Source organism: Labrus mixtus, chromosome 1, assembly GCF_963584025.1.
Source record: "Labrus mixtus chromosome 1, fLabMix1.1, whole genome shotgun sequence".
NCBI lineage: Eukaryota > Metazoa > Chordata > Actinopteri > Labriformes > Labridae > Labrus > Labrus mixtus.
This window is the reverse complement of record NC_083612.1, coordinates 32,484,049-32,506,613: the sequence shown is the minus strand read 5'-3', so window position 1 is coordinate 32,506,613 and position 22,565 is coordinate 32,484,049. Positions and strand designations below refer to the sequence as shown.

At 39.2% G+C, this 22,565-nt stretch overlaps 1 protein-coding gene across 4 annotated transcripts in view; it reads right to left on the bottom strand.

The window, feature by feature from the left end:
• The window catches only part of phkb (phosphorylase kinase, beta), a 113,109-nt gene that overhangs the window by 71,229 nt on the left and 19,315 nt on the right, over window positions 1-22,565 (bottom strand). For all 4 annotated transcript variants that reach the window (XM_061042460.1, XM_061042452.1, XM_061042444.1 and 1 more), the window contains 7 exons: window positions 22,008-22,107; window positions 17,693-17,800; window positions 15,982-16,062; window positions 12,639-12,754; window positions 8,207-8,270; window positions 4,247-4,342; window positions 1,094-1,291 (listed from right to left, as the gene is read on the bottom strand). In XM_061042460.1, coding sequence (XP_060898443.1) covers window positions 1,094-1,291; window positions 4,247-4,342; window positions 8,207-8,270; window positions 12,639-12,754; window positions 15,982-16,062; window positions 17,693-17,800; window positions 22,008-22,107 — 763 coding nt within the window. The remainder of the gene's footprint in view (window positions 1-1,093; window positions 1,292-4,246; window positions 4,343-8,206; window positions 8,271-12,638; window positions 12,755-15,981; window positions 16,063-17,692; window positions 17,801-22,007; window positions 22,108-22,565) is intronic.

The following is a 22,565-nucleotide window of genomic DNA, read 5'->3' as shown; positions in this document are numbered from 1 at the left end:
GATTTTGAATGGGTTTGTGGTTAGACGCCTGAAATAAGGTCTGTGGTTAACACAAGCTGAAGAGATGTTGGCATTTTGTTAGACCACATAAACTACGTTAGGTAATACCCCCACTTGTGAATTTTGAAGGTTTTACACGTCTTTAAAAAGGTGGTTACTAACAAGTGGCTAAATGTGACTACAGTGGTTGTCGGGGACATTAAACGTCATCACGCCGGACACAGAGGACGGGAACTCTCTCACTAGTCGGAGATGTCTCCTGTAGCTTTAATCTTTAGGTTAAGGTGAATATTATGTTAATAAACAATTTATTAAGCTACGTGGATTAGTTTATCGGAGATCGTCTGAAGCATAACGGTAGTGACGTCACAATCATCCGACCGTGGTGTAGTTAGCTTGTAGCATAACGTTAGCTTTTGACTTCTGTCGGCCGCATTAACGCTTCAAACATCATAAAAATGGTGTTCATCTGTGAAGATTATCCTGCTGAACAAAACGCCTACGCTTCAGAAACATGTGTTTGCCACAGAGATTATTTTCTGCAATGATCCAAAATCCAATGCAAAAATCCCATAGGCGGATTCTCGTTAGACCCCATGGCGATGCTACTTCCGGGTTGGCCTACAAAAATATGTCATTTCGTTTGTTCTCTGTTGGGCTCGGCAAGCCATCAGATGATCGATCTTTTCAGTGAAAGTCTGTTGTTAAAAATATTTAAGCTCTCTTCTATGAAATCAGTTTTTGTTGTGAAGAACACACATCTTGAGTAAAAACAAGAGTTGTTTCTTTACTCTTTACTGTCTAGCATTTACATTTCTGGAATAAAAGCCATGAATGTTTCTCTTCATATCTTGTGGAGTTCCCCAGGGATCCCTCATTTTTTGTTCCAACTATGTCATCTTTGCAAGCAATACATTTAACGGATTTAATATTTATTTCAACTGCTCTACTTTAACATTTGTATTCTGTATATTTCCTGATTTTCTGAGATGATAAAAATGTTCTTACTGGTGAAATAGCATCAATAAAAGAAAATGGAAAAACAAACTAAAGGAAGATAAAGACATCCCTTTGGTGTCCTCTTAGCACCCACCTTCATTTCAGCAGGTTTGTAGTATCTTCGATTCTTGTCTTCGTTAGCTGTGCGGTAGCCATCTCGGAGAAATCGCTTGAAGCCATATTTGCCTCGTAGTTTGCGCACTATCTTGTCCAGTGTCTGACTGTAGAGGGCATCATCATCAACTGCAAAGGCAGGATAGCTGATGGTCGGAAGCAAGGCTGCATCTGTGTTCTGACAGGGATAAGAGATTTACTTTTTTACTTGTTTATGGATATCAAACACTATTCTATGGGGAGAATTTTGAAGCATTTGGGTAATGAATGAACACACTTTTCATATCATGTATTTAACCAGAACTTAACTTGGATTGAACTGACTATGCTCTTACAATAATAGAAAATTTGGAGGTCCTACCCATAGTCACTTATACACTTATACTTGTGGTTGGCTAATATAGTTGGCAGGTGTAGATGCCTTTCACCAGCTGGGGATTGTCTTGTTAATGAGCTGCACAAAACAGCAGCCTTATTTCAAATCAAAGTCTGTCTGACTAAATTTCAGTTGGAACAATCATTAGGAATGAATATTGTTATTAAGCTTAATAAATCATTCTGAATTGGCATTCATTCTCCCATTAATTTTTTTTGTTTAGTTTACTCTATTAAGCAAATGAAAATGAAAGCTATTAAAACTCAACCTCGATGCAAACAGTGTTGAATGTTTTCACAATATTTAAAGACTGCAGAGCTTCAAGAGCTGCTGTTTATTGAAGTCCATCCTGACTGCAGACACATGCTTGCTGAAGTCTAGATTTCAGTGCAAAATATAAAATGTAGTCAGCACAGCTTTATGTTCTGTATTGTAATCTTTTTCATATTTTGTAAACAGTTCACAGAGGAGCCAAATGCTGCTCCGTCTAGTCCAATCCCCTCTTATTCTTCGGCTTCTTGCTACAGCTACAATCTACATGTTAACATCCCCGGCAGCTGCAGCTGAAATGGGCCATCAGCTTGCAGAGCACCTTCCCTGTGGGCATTGAATGTGTCTTGAATTGTATATTGAATTCCAAGCCCTTGCATAGCATAAGAGAGAAAGATGTTATATTGATATTTTGGTTATCTTGACATTATTCTACAGCAAGTCGTTTTTTTCTCCCTCCTGTTCTCCATCCATCCAGCTCCTATACTCATGCAGCTATAATGCCACTCTGCTCGTCTAATTACACTCATTTTCCTGCAAGCTGATGGCGGCTATTCAGAGCACAGAGGGAGAGATGTGATCATTTAAGTGTCTGCAAGCAGTGGGGCAGAGGGAAGGGAATGATTTTCCTCCATGTACCACTTTTTTTTTTCCTTCCCTTTTCAGCTTTACCTCCCACCACATCAGCAGCCGCCTCTCACTTTCCCTTTTTTCCATTTCAATGCAGAATCCTCAAAAGCACATGTATGAGTAGTGTAATGAGAGCCCCATGAGTGAAATGCATGGTTGACCTGTCGGTATCCACTGAAAGTGGCCTCTGAAAGTCATAAACCACATCAGCATCTATTAACATAATAGTTAGCAGCTCTAACAAATTAGGAATACGTTTAAATTGTATATGAGTCTTCTCCATAGATGCCCCCTCCCTCTGGAACTGACTCCACACAACATCCAACACTGCACTGACCCATCTACATTCAAATCCCTACTCAAGAATCACCTCTTCAAAAGAGCTTTTAATGTATGATTGTGATGTGTGTTGTTTATCTGTGGCTTGTATGTTGTTGTCTTTATGACCTGTGTGTAATGTTTGTTAGTTTGTTCTTACTGTTCTGATCTTTAACAAACGTGCAGTGTCTTTGAGTTTCTATAAATAAAATGTATTATTATTATTATTATTATGTGATTGGGTATTTAGCATCAGGGAAGTTTAGCTCTTTTATTCTGTTATAATGTAGCACTAGCTAACACTACACAGTCAACATTTAGCATTGCACTCATAGCCTAGAGAACATCAAAGTGAATCTTAGCTAACGTTGTTCATTTTATTAATTTATTGAAAATATGAATGATTAATTTAACCTACCAATAATTATGGTGTCAACTAGAGAGGCTGATGATATTCAATCGTCTGGTAGGTTAGGCCCATATCCCTGGTAAAATAATAGCTTTACATTTAATGACCAATAGAAAAAAAAAGTGTTCATATGTAAGGACTGCTTTCTCCTCTGAACATTATATAAGGAACTCCTGGCAGACCCCTAGGTCTTGTCTGTGGTTCCTCTCTTATTACACAGCTAGTCACTGTTGGAGTCTGTTGACATTCTCATCCTTTCACCTGTCTTTAGAACACTTCAGTATCCCATACCACATAACGTTCTGTGTTTACTCTATGTGCCATCTTCAGTTTTTGAGATTCCTTTGACACTGACTGCAGTTCATGCATCTTTCAAGCTATTTCCTCTGTTGTTATCCTCCTGTTTCTCTTTTCTCCCACAGTAAACAGACCGACTTCAAATAAACCCCTAGTCTTTACTTGGATTGATATGATTTCAGTTAGTCTTCCTGATTCTGTAATAAGTGTAGCATCCTTAGCAACCGTCTGCCTTTCTTAGAAACGGTGATTTATTCTTCATTACTGTAATCTGTCGAGGAATATCAGATTGTTGCTTTACAGAACCGGCTAATCAGAATAAAGTATTGTACACAGCCACAATTTTCAGAGTGCAAAAAAAAAAAGTAATCTGACAAGCCAACAAAATTCTTAGAAATGGTCTGAACATCAAATTCAGCTGCTCTGAATCCAGCTTTTTCTAATACTTTTGACAGTTTATTGGCACTTCTATTTAAGTGCCTGCTAATGAGACTTTCAACTTAAATATTTTATGTAACTATTTTCACTACTTAACTATTTCAACCCAAAATCCAGAGGCCTACATTTTGAGTGTGTGATATGAATCGTATCCAGCCTTTGATTGTAGAACAATGCATGAAGCTACTCCTCTGCTAAAAATTAAATAAAATAAAAAATTGGCAAGCTGTTGCATCAGCATGTACAACTGTGAAAATATATTCCTAATCCTATGAGATGTCTCCAATTCTGACCAGCAATTTGCATTTTAACACCACTTTACTATATCCTATGCTTTATTTATGCAAGGTTTAGTACTGTTTGAGTGATTTCAGGAGCTTCATAGGCTGACTCACATGTGAGCGAGACTCTCGGGGCAGCAGGGAGCACAGCGTTTGTCTGTTCCTGTTGTGGGCGTCCAGATCCACAAATATCACCGACCACGAACAGCCCTGCAGAGAAAAACATATCCAGACAACATCACAGTTAGAGCTGAACTATTCACCTTTTTTACAGGTACAGAAACAGCACACAGTCTCTTTTTCTGCATGTGATCACCCACAAGAAAATGCACCACAAGCTCCTGCATCTTTTATTTGGAAAAACATTTGACTGCGAAATGGCTAAAACAACTCAAAGTCCACTTTAAAGGCCCCGCCAACCCCGCTAACACCTCCGCACTTCAAAACACTCTTTGGCTGTAAAACTGGGGCGATATTTTTGGGTTTCACATGTGTTTGAAGCACAATGTGGGAGTGCTCCAACAACAGAGATTCAAGAGTCATCCTCTCACTTCAAAAGTCCCCGTGTACAAAAATGAAGTGCTTCAAATACAATGCAACCCGTTCATCCAGTGCACTTAAACGCCTCATTCAGGGGAGGGGCGAGCGGTTCAGGCTTACACTTCATAAGGGAAGGGATCCTCAAACCTTTCTGGTGCTAAAAAGCAGGTCCAGTGCACTTCATCCATCCATCCATCAGAGCTTACATAAAGCCAACAGAGCTACTCCTACAACCTACTAAGCAGTTTCTAATGTAAGACAAATGCATTATGTATGAATATTGCCAGAGTGTATTTTTTTCCCCCTTCAAAAACAGATCGGTCCAGGGCTTTTAGTCAAATCAGCAAGCTTTCCTGTCGCAATTTGCATAGTGCAGTGGATTGCTGGCCACCAATGTATGCAGCTGTGCGACATGTCAGTGAAATGGCTCTCTATCAGGAAGCTTTTTCTCCAGTAACAGTAGCAGATGGTAAAAAAACCTAAGCATGTCTAACGAGTCATTTTTTTGTCATTATAATTAAAATGAAGCCCAAACTGTCTTTTAAGTAGGTAAATCATCTTAGTTAAGTCATAGAAATGAAATGAAGAACTATTATATTTTTACAATCGCTACATATTTTTCAAATTCTAAACATCTTAAAGCGATTTCACATCGGCATCAAACTCCTGAAAAGTTCCTGAAGTGTTCCAGCTGAGCTGCATGTGTGCATACGTAACCAGCCACATTTTTCACCCTGACTTTACCTGGACTTTATCCTGCCAGTCCCATGGTACATTTTCTACATGAATCAGGGTGAGCTGATGTGTGAACACAGCAGGAAATTGACCTCAACCAATGGGAGGGGGTGGTGACATTTATTTCTTTGGACAGCACATGAAAAAAGACTGTAAGCAGAGGACAGTTGTGATACATGTACTTCATACACGTAATGAAAACTGTTTCATTATTTTTTCTCTCCGCCAGATAGATTGTTTTTTTTTTTTTTTTTTACATCAAGTCAGAAATATTTCAGGGGCAGTCTAACTGAAATTTTCTAGACATTTTCAGGAGTGTATGTGTAAAAACGGCTTTACAGTGATTACATTTTTAAATGTTAAAGTGCACTTTCACATACACTTAGTAGACACATCCCCGCTGACAATACCTCTATGTTAAAACCCTGGGAGTCAAATTGTTTTTTACATAAAATCTTATGTGTGTTTCACAACACAAAAATCTATAAAAAAAATAAAAAAAACAACTAAAAAACTCCAGTTCATTCTGTAGATTTCTTTGGCTGAACACATAAGCTACTTGAACGTTACTCCAGATAAACTTCAAGATCTGCAAGACATCTCAAATGGTTTCCATTGAATGCCGGGTTTATGTTTGATAGTCATAGGGGGTTAAGAACACTATGGCCTTCAGATTTTTATAATTACAGTAATAATATCAAAGGGTAGTAGAAATGTCATGTATATATTTCCTTCTTTATCCCTTTTTTCCATATTACCTCCATCGTCTTATAGGAGGTCACCCACTTCCCTCGGTTATAAAAAGCTAACTTCATATTACATGTCATAATAATCTCCACCATAAAACCATCAGTGTCGCTGCTATTATTATGGATGGCTATTAAACGGTGACAGGATGTCGATTAAATTATAGCCCTAATAATAACCTAAATAACATAATGGTACACAGACTTGACATGTCTTTCTGTGCATTGATATGCAAGCGCTTAAATTCAAGGATTTATGTCGGCAGATAAAAGTAAACCTTATTTAATGCACACAAGAGATGCTGGATGGAGATAGGTGCTTGTTCGCTCAACTACATCCTCCAGGTATTAATTGGGTGTGAATGATGTGATGGTCGCGAAATATAATGGCACGTCTTCAAAGTTGGATCAATATAATTCACAAAGTTTAATTTCTTCACACCTAGAATCTATCTTAGCATGCATGGTTTGACTGGGCAGCGTCGTGAAAAGGCTCATTAAACTGAATGCCGTGTGTCCATTCATCGAGTGCAAAGGCTAAATTTGACACAACCCACAAGAGTCTGCCGCTGGTGTGAAATGAGAGAGCTGAGTTCATAGCCAAGTGAAGGTTTCAGCTAAAGGGTCTGGGAGAGTTACATTTGGTGTTGGAGGGATGAGAGTCAGTAGGGGAATCGAGATTGATAGAGATCATTAATAAGCAACTGGATGGGTTGTAACACTTCCATTCACACACACACACACACACACACACACACACACACACACAAACACACACTCACTTACAGAAGCCCTACACAGCAGCATGGATCATAAAGCAGCCACCTCCATAAATTGATTCCTTCAACAAGATGAGCTCGATGAGAAAATCCATTCCCAGGCACAGTTAAACCCCTCATTTTGCAGCTGATCAAAAGAGAAAAACAAACTGCGACTTCAATATACACCGTGCCATGATCAGAAAAGACACTTCAGGTTCAGATGCATTAGATGGCCTGGAGAAGCCATCGCTGGCTTTGGTACTATAGGAGAAAAGATAATAACAGAGGAGGCTCCCTAAGTGCAAGCCATCATTTTCCAATCCATTAGAAGGTGTAATGAATGTTTTTTCTTCTTTTTCAAAAAAAAAGCAAGAAAGATGAAAGGAACGTATCTCCTAATGGAAACTGGGATATTTGAAGGTAAAGGAGGTACAATCAACCAAACATGAAAGAAACATAGAGTAGCCCCTAATGGATTCTGGGGTATTTGAGGGTAAAGCATGTGCAATCAAATGTGTCCTACCTTATACATCCTTCAAGTCCCAACATAAGCCATGATTCACTGCATGACACTTCAAACAAGATGATCGAATTTCAAGCAGCCAAGTAGGCTATCACATTTCAACTGTAGGAAGATTGTTCAAATCAATTGCAAATCTACTGATAAATATTTTTAAAATACCAAAGGGGCATTTCAACTTTGCATTATCTGTAAAATAATAGGTTACGTTGTGTGATGTTGGTTATGTTAACCAGTTCCTGTGCAGCTGTAGAGGTTGCTAGGCGACAGGAGTGGCATTTGGTAACAATATAGGATATGGGTGGAAACAGCTGGTGACAAAAAAAAGGACATCCTCTGTTGATCAGACCGTCTCATTTCTGTTTGACTTGAGCAGTGTACGTAGGACACAAAGGCTTCAACTCTCTGTAGGCTGTGTCCTTCAAAGGATGCTACCCCTGAACTGGGACACAGCTAAAGAGTGCTAGCTTTGTAGATGATTGCAGATTTTATAAATCAACAACTGACTTTCATAAGTCAGACACTCAGGCACGTTGTTCTTTGAACAGGTTGGCACCACTGCAAACACCAAACATACCACACAGACTCATGGAGATGTAATGGGCTTGCTGCTGAGTATATTTAGAACATAGGCCATCTATCTATAAAGCTAACTTGCACCAGATGACATCGTTGTGATTAAACCATGTTTGTCTTGGGACTCGTATGAGGAGGAGGAGGAGGAGGAGGAGGAGGAGGAAATGTGCAGGGAGCAGGTGAATTATTTAAATACCTGGTTTCCAAACAGGTTGAATCCATTGATGGCCTCCAGAGCAGCTTTAGCCAGGCCAACGGAGCTGCAGAGATGAGAAACACAACATATGGGAAGCTGATTAGACAACACTGATGCACCAGGAAAGAATATCTCGTAACATATGATTCTGTGGTGGAGGCAGTGATAGGGATCATGGGTATCGTTCAATTATCAGAGGCCCCACCCAAAAATACAAACAGAAAAATCACTTCAAATCTTAAAGTGCTATCTGTTAGGATTCAATAAAGCTGAACACTCCTCCGACTGTAGAGTAGATAATGGATCCCTTTAATAAAAACCTTATACTGAATTTCACACTGGCTGGCTACTATGATTGCAACGCAGAGTAAATGTGAATCAATTTCACTGTCATTTTGCTTCTCCCTTTCTGCCCTGCCAAGATTTTCTGAGAAAAGACAAGGAGAGGGAAAAAAATTGCAGGGAACTTGGGGACGTCTGGCAATAGATCTGCTGACAAATCCAAATGCATTCAATACCATTAGAGGAGCTGGAATCAATGATGAGAATACAGAGGATGTCTGGAGAAGAGCTCTCTTTAAACCTCCATGCAAAACGGCCATAACTGTTCAGCCGGGCTGTCAGCACCTTTGTACAGTGTTAGACGAGATATGACGCTTAGAGAGGGAACAAAATTGGTACAGGAAACTCAACCAAAATAGCTTCATGATGCAACACTTTCAGATGTCAGATAGAGATAAAAAAAAACATTCTGAGAAAATGTGTTTTCATGTACAAGTTCATATCCCAGTTGAGGTGGTATCGAGTACATCATGAGCAGCAGACAAAAAAGTTGTTTGCTTGAGCAGCAATTGCCCGTGGCCTGCATTGTTGTGTTAGCAGGCTAATGTTAATGTTAGCTCGTAGCATCACATTGAATGTGAATTGACACAGAATGACCGTGATCTAAAAATGCTTACTTGACATTCAAATAAGTGAGTATGTTATTCTTCTTTTCTCTAGTCCTTGACTAAAACAGCTTTATACTCAGGGCCGTCCTGTCCATGTAAACATGATGTAAACACGACATAGGATATACTTGGATTCTGCTGTATTGATGTTTAAAATGTCACATTCTTCCTTTAATCTGCCTTTAAAATGCCTGATCTGGCAGGTTTGCGAATGATTACTGATAATAATGATACAAAGTCAATATAGTAGGGATGGTAACATACAGCTAAAGATTAACAAAAAATATACTACTGCAAATTCTAACTCTAATTCTAAGGGACAGATTCTATTGAAATATTCATGAACTTGTAAGCGCAGTCCTGTTTGTTACAATTCAAATAAAATCCCATTTACACACAAAAGCTCGAGATATATATATAGAAATCTTCTAAATAACACCGCTCCAGCCCACCCTTTTTACTGAGTGTGATTATAAACATGAGGCAGAAGCACATTAAATGACTCATTTGATTCGAAATGGACAAATGGATGCTCTGCCAAAAATCACATCCTTTCCTGTTCATTTTCCAAAAAGCCTTTCCTCTGCCCGCTGGCAGTCCATGACTAGAAATGACTGTTCAATTTGATCATTTAGACAGATCTTGTTTACCCTTCTGAATCTGCCCCTGCTGTATTTCATTGTTTGCATCCAGCATGTTAAATGGTATTACACAACGACATGTATAAGCTAGTTTACTAATTGTGGAAATCCTAAGCAAGACCTCAAGGGGAGAAAATACAAAAAAAAGACGTTGAATCAGTTATCTTTTCTCGAGGACATCTTGGCAAGCTGCTGCCAATAGCCTTGGATTGTTGGAGAAAGAAAAAAAAACAAGCTTTAAAGAGATAAGAAATGGCAGAAATTTAGGATCTTTATCAGGACACTGGGGAAGGAGAGGGAGGCCACTTCGACCTTGGAAGATAAATCAGTTTGGAGCATATTACAAAAAAAAAAATCTCACTTCAATCTGAATTCACTGGCTAAAAACAGTGTAAGGGTTTTAACATGTGGCCAATATCTTCATCTTGATATTGGTGAATAGACTTGATGGTTGGTCCATTAGGTTTTTTGCTGGCTGCTTCACGTTCTCTCACTCTCACCTGCAGTTTTTCTGCTTGGTTGGAGGGCAAAGAAGAAGCATAAAGGATTCACATTTGTTCTGCACTGTAATAAAAGAAGATGTTTGAAATTGTGTTACTTTGTTTCAATTGTTTTTTTCTTTAAGCAAATAGTATTTAGTTGACCTTTCATTCACCAGCATGCTCTAGTTAAAAAAATGTCTTAAGTTTGGAGAAAAAAACAAATAAAAAAAAAAAAAAAGAGGAAGGCCTGCTGCTCTGGAACTCTCTGCCACCTAGACATTCACAACATTGACTCTCTCCCCATCTTCAAATCCAGACTCAAAACCCATCTGTTCAAGATCTCCTACTCACTCTAACATTTTAACTGCAATTACACTGTCCTGCATTTCATTTATTTTATTGTATGCTGATTTTATCCATCGTTGTTTTTAAAATGTTGATTGTTGTACAGTGTCCTTGTGTGTCTTGAAAGGCGCTTATAAATAAAATGTATTATTATTATTATGTGTCAATGGGCGCCTGTCATTAAAGTATTCTCCATCAATATCAATATCAATCAAGTCTATTTCTCCACAATTACTTTTGGTGTAGTTTTGATAAACATGCTCAATTTGCTGAACAATTGACTCTGCTAACAGTATGGTATTGTACATGCCCCCTCAACAAGCAGAAAGGAAGAGGTTATGCACTTTAAAGAAGACATTATTGAATAACGCACATCAGGTGTTTGTCTAAAAAAAACACAACAACCCTTTTTAAGATGGGTTCTTTATCGCAGCGCGATGAAGGAGAGACAGTGTGGTGGGCTGTAAACTTAACAAACCGAGTCTGTGTTTATAAAGATTTTACAGGGAGTAGACTTATTGACAGAGGTCTCCTTCTCTCCAACACAAACAGAGCGGGGGATTAAAATCGTAATAAGAAGTTTTATATGTTAGAGGCAGCAGTTTGGCTCTGTGGTTAGAGTGTGCGCCCCATGTGCCCCAGACTTTAGTCCTCCTCCTCCTCCGCTGCAGTGGGTTTGAATCCATCCATAGCCCTTTAATACACGTCATCCAACCTCTCTTTCCAACCTCTCCTGTCTCTCTACAGCTGTCCTATCCAATAAAATAACTGAATTAGTAAAATAAGTTTCTGTTTAAGTATTACTGTTTCTCTGACGCTCCGTTTCTTAGAGCACAGCTTATTTGTAGGAGCTCAGCTTGTTGTTTGTTTTAGAATGGATTTCCTTCACTTTTCAATGCTCACAAAGTTTCTACTCAGAGCCAAAGTATCCACAACTGTCTTCACTCTTCAAATCAAAAAGGCCAGGTAGTTAAATTCAGCTCTTTAGAGGGTATAACCTGATCATGAGCCAGGCTGTTGATAACTTTTGCTAACTAAGGAACTTAAATAAATACTCTGGTTAAGTCATACTTAATGGTCTTGACGAAACGATTAAACAAAGTATGAATATAATGCAATTTAAAAAAATGTACAAAAGATATATCTTTGAAAAGTACAGAAATGAGGAAGGAGAATGTAAATCTCACAGATGTTAATGGTTCATTTTGTTCTTTTTTTGTTTTGTTTTGTTCTGTTTTTCTTAATAGTTCGATCGGAGTATTTTTTTTGTATTGTCCGTTTAGTTTATTTTATTGGATTTTGCGTTTGTTAATGGTGAAGAATGGGGGTAGGACTTGACAAGCCTAGGCTTCTTCATATCCCTTTTCGAACGAGTCAAATGTGTATTATATTGAAATTGGCTTTTTATTTTATACAGATTTTTTTTTTCCATTTGTTTATTAATTTTCATCTATTTTTAATCGTTTGAAATAAAAAGAATGAAGTAAAAAGTAAAGTAAACATAGTTGAAAAAAAACACGGTGGCATGAATTGAAATGCGAATAGGCGTAATTGGCTGGAAATGTAAAGTCGACACCCGGCATGTGAGGTCAAACTTGACACTCCCATATAGTAGTGGAAATAAATTTGTTATGGTGGCTGAACAAAAGGGGAACACATTTTGGAGTCACATTTATATATATCTTTATACCTGATGTCTGACTCTAGTACTGTCCTATTATTTAAATAGCATCTGACACTTGAAAAAGTCAAACCTTGCCTGATGTACTTTTAGCGGTATGATGTATGATGCAGAGCAAGCTCCTGATATTGGTACAGTGTGGTGAATGGTATAAATACGCCACCTCTAAGACTTATTAACAGAAAAAAAAGACTGAATTTAATATATATGCAAAGTTCTCTTTCAAAGAGACTTAGTTATATTGTTTGGTAGTTGTAAATAAAAACTTATGGATCCCACTGTGTGTACTTTTATTTGACATATTTACTATGTGCTGCTGAGCTGTTTACTGACCTGGAATGCAACTCCGTGCTGCCGTTGTTGTATTTGCTTCCTCTCTCCCACATGCCGTAGTCAGGCACCCTGTAGGCTCTCTCCACGCAGAAAACCAAGTTCTGGATGAAGGAAACCTGCACACAGAAACACACACACATCAAACACAGGAAGGCAGGGGACATTGGGAATGGATGCAGTACAGACAGCTACACACACACACACACACACACACACACACACACACACACACACACACACACACACACACACACACACACACACACACACACACACACACACACACACACACACACACACACACACACACACACACACACACACACACACACACACACACACACACACACACACACACACACACACACACACACACACACACACACACACACACACTTGGGTAGGCAGAGCTGCAGGAAGTAAACATGTACTGAGACACACAAACAGAGAATGCACATTATATAAGCTGCAGCTACACCTGCACATATTCATTTGTGACCTTTGATATTGATCCAGTGCGAGGTATTTAACTCTCTCTCTCTCATTAAAAAGGTTACTGAAGTGGACGAGAAAGCTGATACCTAATTAACGTCCAAGGTCGATATCACCCTGAAGCTAACACACAAGGTGTAATAAGGTATTAGGTATGGCAGTGTGTGGAGTATGACTTCATACTGAACGGACACATATCACAGCATCCATCCAGAGCCCAATCTTAATAATCGGCGTGATGCCATTTTTCTTTCAAACTCTTCAAACTCATTTGCAGTGTCCTTGTGTTCATAGCCAAACAATAAGGTCTCCGCGATGTTTGAAGTTCATGAAGGGAGGCAGTTTTTTTTAAAATATATATTTATTCTTCATTTTGCAAACACCAGCTGAGGAGTGAGCCACTGTTTTAAAGAGAGAGAGAGAGATGTCAAAATCAATAGGCTCCCCGTGAAAAAAGAACGAACTAAAAGAGAGAGACATAAAATGTGTGATGCCTTTAAGGCCTTGAATCATTAAAACAGCATGAAAGTAGCAAGTGCATGTGTGTGTGTGTGTGTGTGTGTGTGCTTGACTGATGGGAGATTTAATCTAAAATGACAAAGCGGGGGAGAGAAAAAGAGAGAGAGAGAGAGAGAGTGGAGGAGAGAAAGATGGAGGGAAGCAGATACAACCTGTGTAGGATTTAAGTAGGCCAGCATGTGAAGGAGGGCAGGGAGAGAGGGAGTGAAAGAGGCTGAGGAAGAGAGGAAGGTGTGTGTGTGTGCTGATTCTCTCGTTTGGGGTTTTTTATGAGCAAAGTGATTAACGAGCGGGACTTTTTAGTATCTTAATGGTATCTTAATGAATGTTACTGCCTACCGGCCAAACAAGACTCTCTCTCCGCCTTCCTGCCGAGAAACGACTGGCCCTCAAAGTTCTTATTTTGACAGGTTTTGGAGGTGTTGCAGACACACAGATGCATTTTCAGAATCAGTTTGTGCATGTCTGCTGTTTCTTTTTCACAATGCATGTGTTATACATGAAGACACACCGACACGGGCTAATGAGACACTCCATTTCATGCTGCGTGAAAGTGAAAATGGCATCTAGGAGGAGGTCGATAGTGCATCTTCTCAGAGGACACGCCTCAGCCTTTCTATACCCACCTCAAGAAGGGAAAAAAAGAATACTGCAGTGCAGCTTCAAGCTGAGGCGAGCTAACGCTGGCAAACTTCACAAGCAGTAGCAGCTAACAAGCATTCATTAAAGATATCTTAATTATGTGATTAGCCTTGAATGAAATAGTTTTTTAACAGTAAGTGGGTTCAGTGAGAAAGTCACAAGTCCTGCTGCACACTGGATCTGATGTTTGTTAATAGAAGTATGTGGGGGGGGGGGGGGGGGGGGGTGCAGAGTGTTTCAGCTTGAATTACACGATCTAATAAGCATTGTTTAAATATGCAAATTAAGACCGCTATGCAAACAGGACTGTCCTCATAAAAATAGCTATATTGTCAATTTGTTTGCCATCAGCAATGAGGAATGGAGGAATGAGAGGTAATTAGGGAGGGCTTTCTGTAAACAAAGTGCACGCACTAATTGGTTAGTGGCTAAATGTTTCACCACGTCCTCGCTTTCTTAAGATAAGCCTGATCTAGTAAACAAATGGATTCTCTTACCGGCGGCACAAATTTCCCCAACTCTGTGGCAGTAAGTAAAGCTGTGAATGAGCAGACTATAAAAAAACTAACAGAATTAATGAAGTTCCAACGGCTCCTCAGGGCCACACAATAAACAGCACAGTGTGTAAGCTCAACAGCCAAAGTCACCTCCTTGTTTTACTAAGAGCCAAACATGAGAAAGAGCAAAAATATCACACCGGACAGATGCATCAAACTCGCATGGAAACCACAGCTTCAGTAATAGCCTGGGTTGGTGTGCTGCCAAATAAGACGTTACCGGTTCGATTCCCAGGAGGACATTTAAGCCTCTACAATGAAATCATCTAAACGTTTTCCCTTTGAAAGTCAATCGAGCGGCTCAGGAAAAATATAATTGTGAGCCAAGCTATAAAAGTGAGATACTGCCCTCCGCACCAGCGTTTGTGTCTGCTTCAGGATCTGTGCAGGGGAGTGCAGATAACTGGCTTTATAAACCTTTAAGTTTTACTTTACAACATCCAGTTGGATATTATAAAGGTAGAAGGTACTTACTATTGTCCACCGATCACTAGTAATGCAGTCTCCATCCAACCGTTAAACATCAAAATCACCTTGGTCAATATCATTGACTGAAGAATCTGTTGTTTTAATGTCTTTCTGAACACGTGGCTTTCACCCAAAAAGACTGTTTTTTGCATCCTCATTTAAAAACATGGACTTGTTATTTGACCAAAACTGTGATCTTTTCCAAAACCTATTCATTTAGTTCAACATCAAACTCTGGCTGTTTGACCAAATGAACCTTTGTTAACCACCTTGTTTCTGTAATACGACAGACAAACCTGAACCCTGACTCAAGATGGGGCCCTTGGTGTTGAAGTTGGTGGTAAGGGAAGAGGTCGTCAGTTGATTGCAATCAGAAACCTTCTGCTACTTGCCACTAAATCCAAATAGTTTAAAGGATTTGAAATGTAAAAAATATAAATTAAGTTCATATACTATAACTGTAACTTCAAATGTATTGAAATAAAAAAAAACACAACTCGAGCAAATACACAATAATCTATGAGAGTTGTTTTTATCTATGTGGGGTTTAAACTGGATACGGGTCGCTGATTGGTCTGAAAATATCAGACCAATAAACAGGACCGGGCTTAAACCCTAACGTCCTGTATTGATCTCCCAGGCAGTGGTTTCAGAGTGTTGATTACCTCATCAGTGTTGTAAATGATCTGCAGACCAGAGCAGATCATCTCCACCAGGTACAGCAGGAACAGAGAAACAGCATCAATCTGCAGAAAAGACAGAGAGAGACGGAAAGAGAAGAATATATTTTATTCAAAAACATTACTATCATTTGAACAGTGTGGCATATTTGGAAATGTGTAAATGTTGTTTGATGTTCCACATGGTGTACAGGGTAAGATGTGAGCTGAATATTAGCTTATAGACCTTTGGTATTGGTCTGGTATCATCAATAAAATCATATACCGTGAAATGATTGGTGAAGAAATCAAAGTAAAACTTGAATAAATGTGATACATGAATTAGAAGAGAGTTACTCTTAATGGCTGAAACCATAACTCCTACCTTGATGAAGTTGTTTAATAAATCAATATTGACATGACATTTTTTTTTGTCAAAGTCAGAAGGTCTGATTTCAAGATTCTTACCCTTCTGATCTTTTCACATATTGTGACAAGTACACTGTTTATTTGGTGTATTAACTAATTCCAAAGTATAAGAACCATTTATTCCTATACAAGAATACAAATCACAATTATTTTTGAATCTGTGAGATTATGTTTTACTTCTAACTAAAAGAGGCTGAGAAATGTATTTTCCTGTATTCTTAAGGCAAGGCCATTTCATTTGTGCTGTAAGTACATTTGGTCTGAATTACTTATCATAAGATAAATAAGTTATCTTAGCATTATTTCTTTTTTTTGTGTTCAAATATTTATTGAATATTTTTTAATAGGCAGGAAACGATTACATGAGTTCCATTGAGCAGAACAAGGCATACATTGTGAAACTGCAGTACCTGTTACCACCCCCCACTTGTGGTTAACTCAAAGGATGAGGTGTTATTAAGCAGTAGCAGACATTGTGAGTGGGTTAGGAGTTGTCAAACTCTTGATCTTTTAAAACTGTTTTTAGTAAATCTCTATAATTTCTTGTGCTGTTGATCTTTTGCTTGTTTTATAATTATCATTTTTTTCGGGCTATTTGAGGACTGACTCTTTGTTGGGTGTGGGGTTTTTGTCGCAGGTTTTTCTATTTGGATTTTCTATCTAGCTCACTTGTAGTATCGGCCTGCCATCACTAGTAATGCATTCTCCATCCAACCGTTAAACATCAATTGACTTTTGTCCATATCATTGACAGAAGAATAAGTTGTTTTAGTGCCGGTTAAATGCACACACACACCTCTCAGGTCAAGTCAATTTTACAGCCGTCCCTACATCCCGAGCAGAGGGACCAAGAAACAATAGAGTTTAATGGACATGCTACTATGTCACTAAAAAAATTAAATCTTTGGCTTAAAGATTTAATGTCTACTTTGGTCATATAAGTGTTCATTCAATGTTATCAAGGTTTCCATCTCCTATTATTTATTCTCTGACCAAAGACAAGCTTTTTTTTAAATTATATTTGTACATAGGAAATGTGACCATGAACATACTGCCAGAGGAGTGTGCTAGGATGTTAGCCTATCACCTTTATAACATGTAATAAACCACTGTGTATATAACTGCTCATGCTGGAAATGTCATTGAATTGGACAGCTAGTAATGCAAATATGAAAAATACAAAAACATACCGTGTGTTCGTGCACATTTACATAAAAACACATTTTCATTTTCTGCTTTCAATTCCAGATTTCTTTCTATGTGCACATGTCTGCACACAGCTGCTGACCTGCAGGTGGTGGTAGTCGTTGTAGGAGTGAACCTCGTCCCCGGTTTCCACGTTGAACACTGAGTGCAGACACTTGGAGGGGCTGGGGTCCTGTTTGAACTCCTCCACCTGTTAGACGGGTACACAGAGACAAAGAGGAAGGTGGAGGATCAGGAGAGAGCAGAGGGGGACAGCGGGAAGGACATTCATTTTCACAGAAAATGTATGGCATAAAACAGTGAAGCATAGACAAGAACACATCACAAACTCTGGTGTGATGCCTGATATTCTCCTATGGCTGTATTATTGTTGTTGTATATCTACCTCTTAGCCCATGTTTGAATCTCACTTTTTATAACACTAATTTTAATGCCTGCAATTCAACTAATTCTTGTTTCCCACTGCAATTAACAAAAAAAAATCTGCTTCAATTACTCTTTAAGAAGGTTCAGATTTGAACAGTGAAAAAATCTCAATAATGGTAAATTTACATTTCATTTCTCAGACCTATATTCTGTATGCAGTGAAGAAATTAATTTAATTAAAAAAAAAAGTTGTCCGTCATTTAAATCATATATGATGAACATGTCCGATTCAGAAACGGGGGAGGAAGTTTTTTTTTAATAAACACAATGTTTTATTTAACATCTTTTATTCGTCTCCTCCCATTAAACAGCCTGTGTTACAACTTATTTTTTGATAAATGTAAAATATGCATTAATTTATGCATAACAGACACAACTGAAAAATGGGCTAAACAGCCTTATAATAAAATGATATTCTTAAAGTGACCCAGGGTACTGATGAATGAGTTGACATGAATCTGCGTTACTGCATTAACAGTGTGTTAGGTGAAGTCTCTCAAAGTGTATTTGTAATTCATTAGAATGTATTTAAGTTATCACAGGGCAGGTTTCACTGTACATCAAGTCCGTTCAAGTTAAATTGAAACAGTAAACAGTGAGTCATAAAGCGGGCTGATATAATGTAAAGGGATATAATGTGGTTTGTTGGACGTTGTTTGTGTGTGTGTGTGTGTGTGTGTGTGTGTGTTTGCAGCATCAACTCGACTATTAGCCCAATTATGGCTGGGCCGCCTGCTCCATCGTGCAGAGTTATAAATAATTGGCCCCTTTGTCCCATTTTTCCCTCGTTTGTTTCTTTTCTCTCCACCTCTCTTGCTGCTCCCCCCTCCCACTGCTGTCTCAATTTTTCTCTTTCCACAACCCTACCTCCCTTTTTCCTCATTTCTACCTCTCTTCTCCAGGTACTTTTTATTATTCACCCTCTTTTTCGCTTCCCCCCCATGGTCTCTGGGATTTTATCTATTTCCTAGCCTCTCCCTTTTTAATCTTTTCCTTTCCTCTGGCACTATAACCCTGCCCACCTTTTTCTCTCCACGTCAGGTCACAGTGGAGACCCTCTGTCCTACTTATTCACAAGCTGCTCCACTTCCTGCTATCCCACAGCGGCTAGTACGTGTGTGTGTATGTGTGTGTGTGTGTGTGTGTGTGTGTGTGTGTGTGTGTGTGTGTGTGTGTGTGTGTGTGTGTGTGTGTGTGTGTGCGATATTGAGACAGAAACTTTCCTCCACCAGCAACTAACAATAGGTGCTGCTGTTAATGCCTCCATAAAACCTACTTGTGTGTAGAGGCCTCTCTGATTGTTGCTCTGGCAGAGCCACCGTGTCGAGTGGCTCCACTCTGGGGGATATTCTGAGAGGACCCACATCTTGCTTATTGTTTGGAGTGCTGCATTGTGCCAATATGGGCTTCAAATTAGAGAAACTCTTCAATGCCTGCTGCTTCACTCAGTAATAGGAAATAGTAAAAGTCTGCCCTTGAGCATTCGTTTCACATTGATCGCCAACACCAAACTCCTGCCTCTCTTCCAACACATTACCAGGAGATGCTTTTGATATTCAAAAACAACTTGTGGTGAAGTGATAAAACAAATGCTTAGTACTGTATTGCCAGTGCTAATAATAGTTAAGACCACAGGCACTGACTAATAAGACATCAACACACTTTTTTACAAAGAGAGTCGTTATATTATTATTATTATTTACTATCAATTTCTTTAAACCTGATTCTAATGGATTGTTCTGCCTACAGGTAAACATTTAACTTGCTGCTTAGATGCTAATTTTTTGTACGTCATTTGGTGTTGGGCAAGTATAATACAATGTCTGTTGGAGTTTTTTTTCTTAAAAAAAAAAAATTGTTGTGGCTTGCTTTTTATTTTTTTTTATTTAAACTGACTTATTTTAGTAGAATGACCTAAGTTCACTTTAAACCATTACTATAACATACACCAGGGCCAATCGAGAAGAGGATGGAGCCTTTTTGGTTTCAAGAGTGAAGCCGGTGCCTTGACTTTGCACTGTTTCTAACGGCTGCCAGGGGGCGACATCACTGCTTTTGAAGGGAAGAGTGATTATATGAAACCAGATGTGAATGACTTTGTTTCCTAGTGAGTTTATATCCTCATACGTTAAAGACTTATTCAAAACATTATGATGTTCATTTAGTAAATGATGGTCCCATTTAGATTTTGACAGGATAAATTTAGAGTATGGCCTAGGAATCTCTATTTGCGCTCTTATAAAAATGCCAGAAACAAAACTATTTACAAACTTTATTCCTAAAAGGCGACATTATTTTTGACAAAGCATCTATTTTGATTCTATTAAGGCTCATGCGTAAATTTTCATTATTAGGTGGGCAGATGATCTGATAGGTGGGCACATTGTAGCCAACAAACAAGATTCATTTGGCCCGCCCCAACTCCACCACTCTGCCTGTTTCTTGACTGAAAGTGATGTGGAGATAAGATTTCCAACATCATGGATTCATTGGACTTCTTAGGGCGAGGTCACACTGGCAATCCGTACTGTGCCTTAGCACGCTTCACCCTTAATAGTCCAGCTCGTTTGACCAGTGTGACCGCTCCGTACCATGCTTAAGCACGATACACTTCCTTGGCCTTGACACACTTCGGAGACGTGTACTTCAGCACGGTACAGTTCATGCACAAGCACAAGCACGCGGGTAAACAACGCTGACAGCCTTCATTATGGAAAATCCAGAGTGTTCTGGCTGTTTCTGACTAAAATGACTCAAAATAAAAACACAAAGTAGCTGTCATGTCCTCCGATGTGCGGACGCAAACTCGTCTCTTTTATTTTTTAAATTTATTTATGGCTGTATCTGATTAAAATGACTCAATATAAGCCACAAAGTCAGTAAAGTAGCTGTCATGTTCTCTTCTGTGACTGCGCGTCTTTTTTTCCCCTTTTTTTCTCGAGTCCGTCTGTAAACTGAGCACACGTCACAATAACATAAAGCCACACATGTGTTGTATTACGACGTTATGTACAAATAGTAATCGTGCTTAGGAGCAGGCCAGCGGGGGAATGGGGAGGGGGGGGGCATTCGTGCTTAAGCTCTTAACCCCTCTTCAGAAACCAATGGGTGACATCACTGAGACTACATCCAGGTTTTATACTCAAATCAGTCTATGATACCATGGTGACTGGTCAAGCAGAAAATGTCAATCAAGGCATTAAATCAGAAGTCCACAAACCAATGGCTGATGTCATGGTAGTCACACCCTCTTCCTTTCTACAGTCTATGAGCATGGCCGATCAGCCATATATATTCTCCGTGACATTTGCCCAGCAGTGGCCCTGTGGCACGTCTCCATTAAAAAACAGCCGTGTTCCCTGTAAGTGTTGAAGACAGGGCCGTAACGAACGCTGCTCTGTGTAATTAACTGTGTAAACGAAGCTTTGTAATTAAGACACAGGAAAGCTCTCCCCTAAATTAGGTCGTCAAGGTCGAGACAAGATGAAACAGAATGACTTTCAAAGGCACACAGTGCACACACGCGTGAACATGGTGACACAGCCGGCTGATGCTCTGCTGAAAGATCCTGTTCATGAAGAATAAAAACCAGCCTTTAGCGGATGCATCTGGTTCTGCTTTTTTTGTTTTTAATAAAATTTTGTGTTTTGCAATTTTTATTTCACAGCCTGCTCATGTGCATGCATCAGTTTCCTCTAGACGTGGCGTGAAATGTCCCCCTTTAAACAAAAAGGTCTTTTGTAATTAACAGATTGCTGGTTATTACACCCTCGGGAACCAAAGCAACCGGCTTCCTTTGGTGATTTGTTTGTGTAAATACATTACAAGGAAGGAAGAGGATGTGTACAAAGCACCGGCTCTGAGAGGCTTTTGATGAATAGCAGCTCGGGGAACATGTTTGTTCTGTAATACGTTGTGTAACTGCATTCAAGCAAACCTGCAGCGAGAAAACCAGGAGCTAAAACACTCACCTTGTCAGCCTGCCTCATGTAGCAGTAGAGGATGCCTCTCATGCACTTGATGGCAGAATGCTCCAGTTCATGAGTACGCCCCATGTCGTCGTCGATGCGTCTGTATGGTGGAGTGAACAGGGAGAACACAGAAGGAATCAATGAACACCTTCTAATTCTGCCAACCTTATATTCTTGGCTGTCTCTTCTATCAGTCATCATCAAGTTTTCACCATCAAGTAACCATTGCTGTTTGGGAACAGAATTACATCATCTATATTTTGTATGATTAGTGTTTTGAAGAAAAATGTTTTTACTCAAAGCAATAAATTCCTTGGTGTTTGCAATACAGGGCAAGAAAGCTACTGCTGGTGGAGCCATCGTGTCTACACTGCCTTCATGTTCCAGGTTGCTTTTCACAATGCACAGATGTTAGATGTTCTGGGATGCGACTTTTGGTGCTCAATATTGTTAGCTGGTTTGCATTTTTAAGTGAAGGTATGAGCCTAGAGATCCACAATGAATTGACTGCAGTTTTCTTCTGAGGAAGAAGAAGTACATCAGACTACAAAGAACATC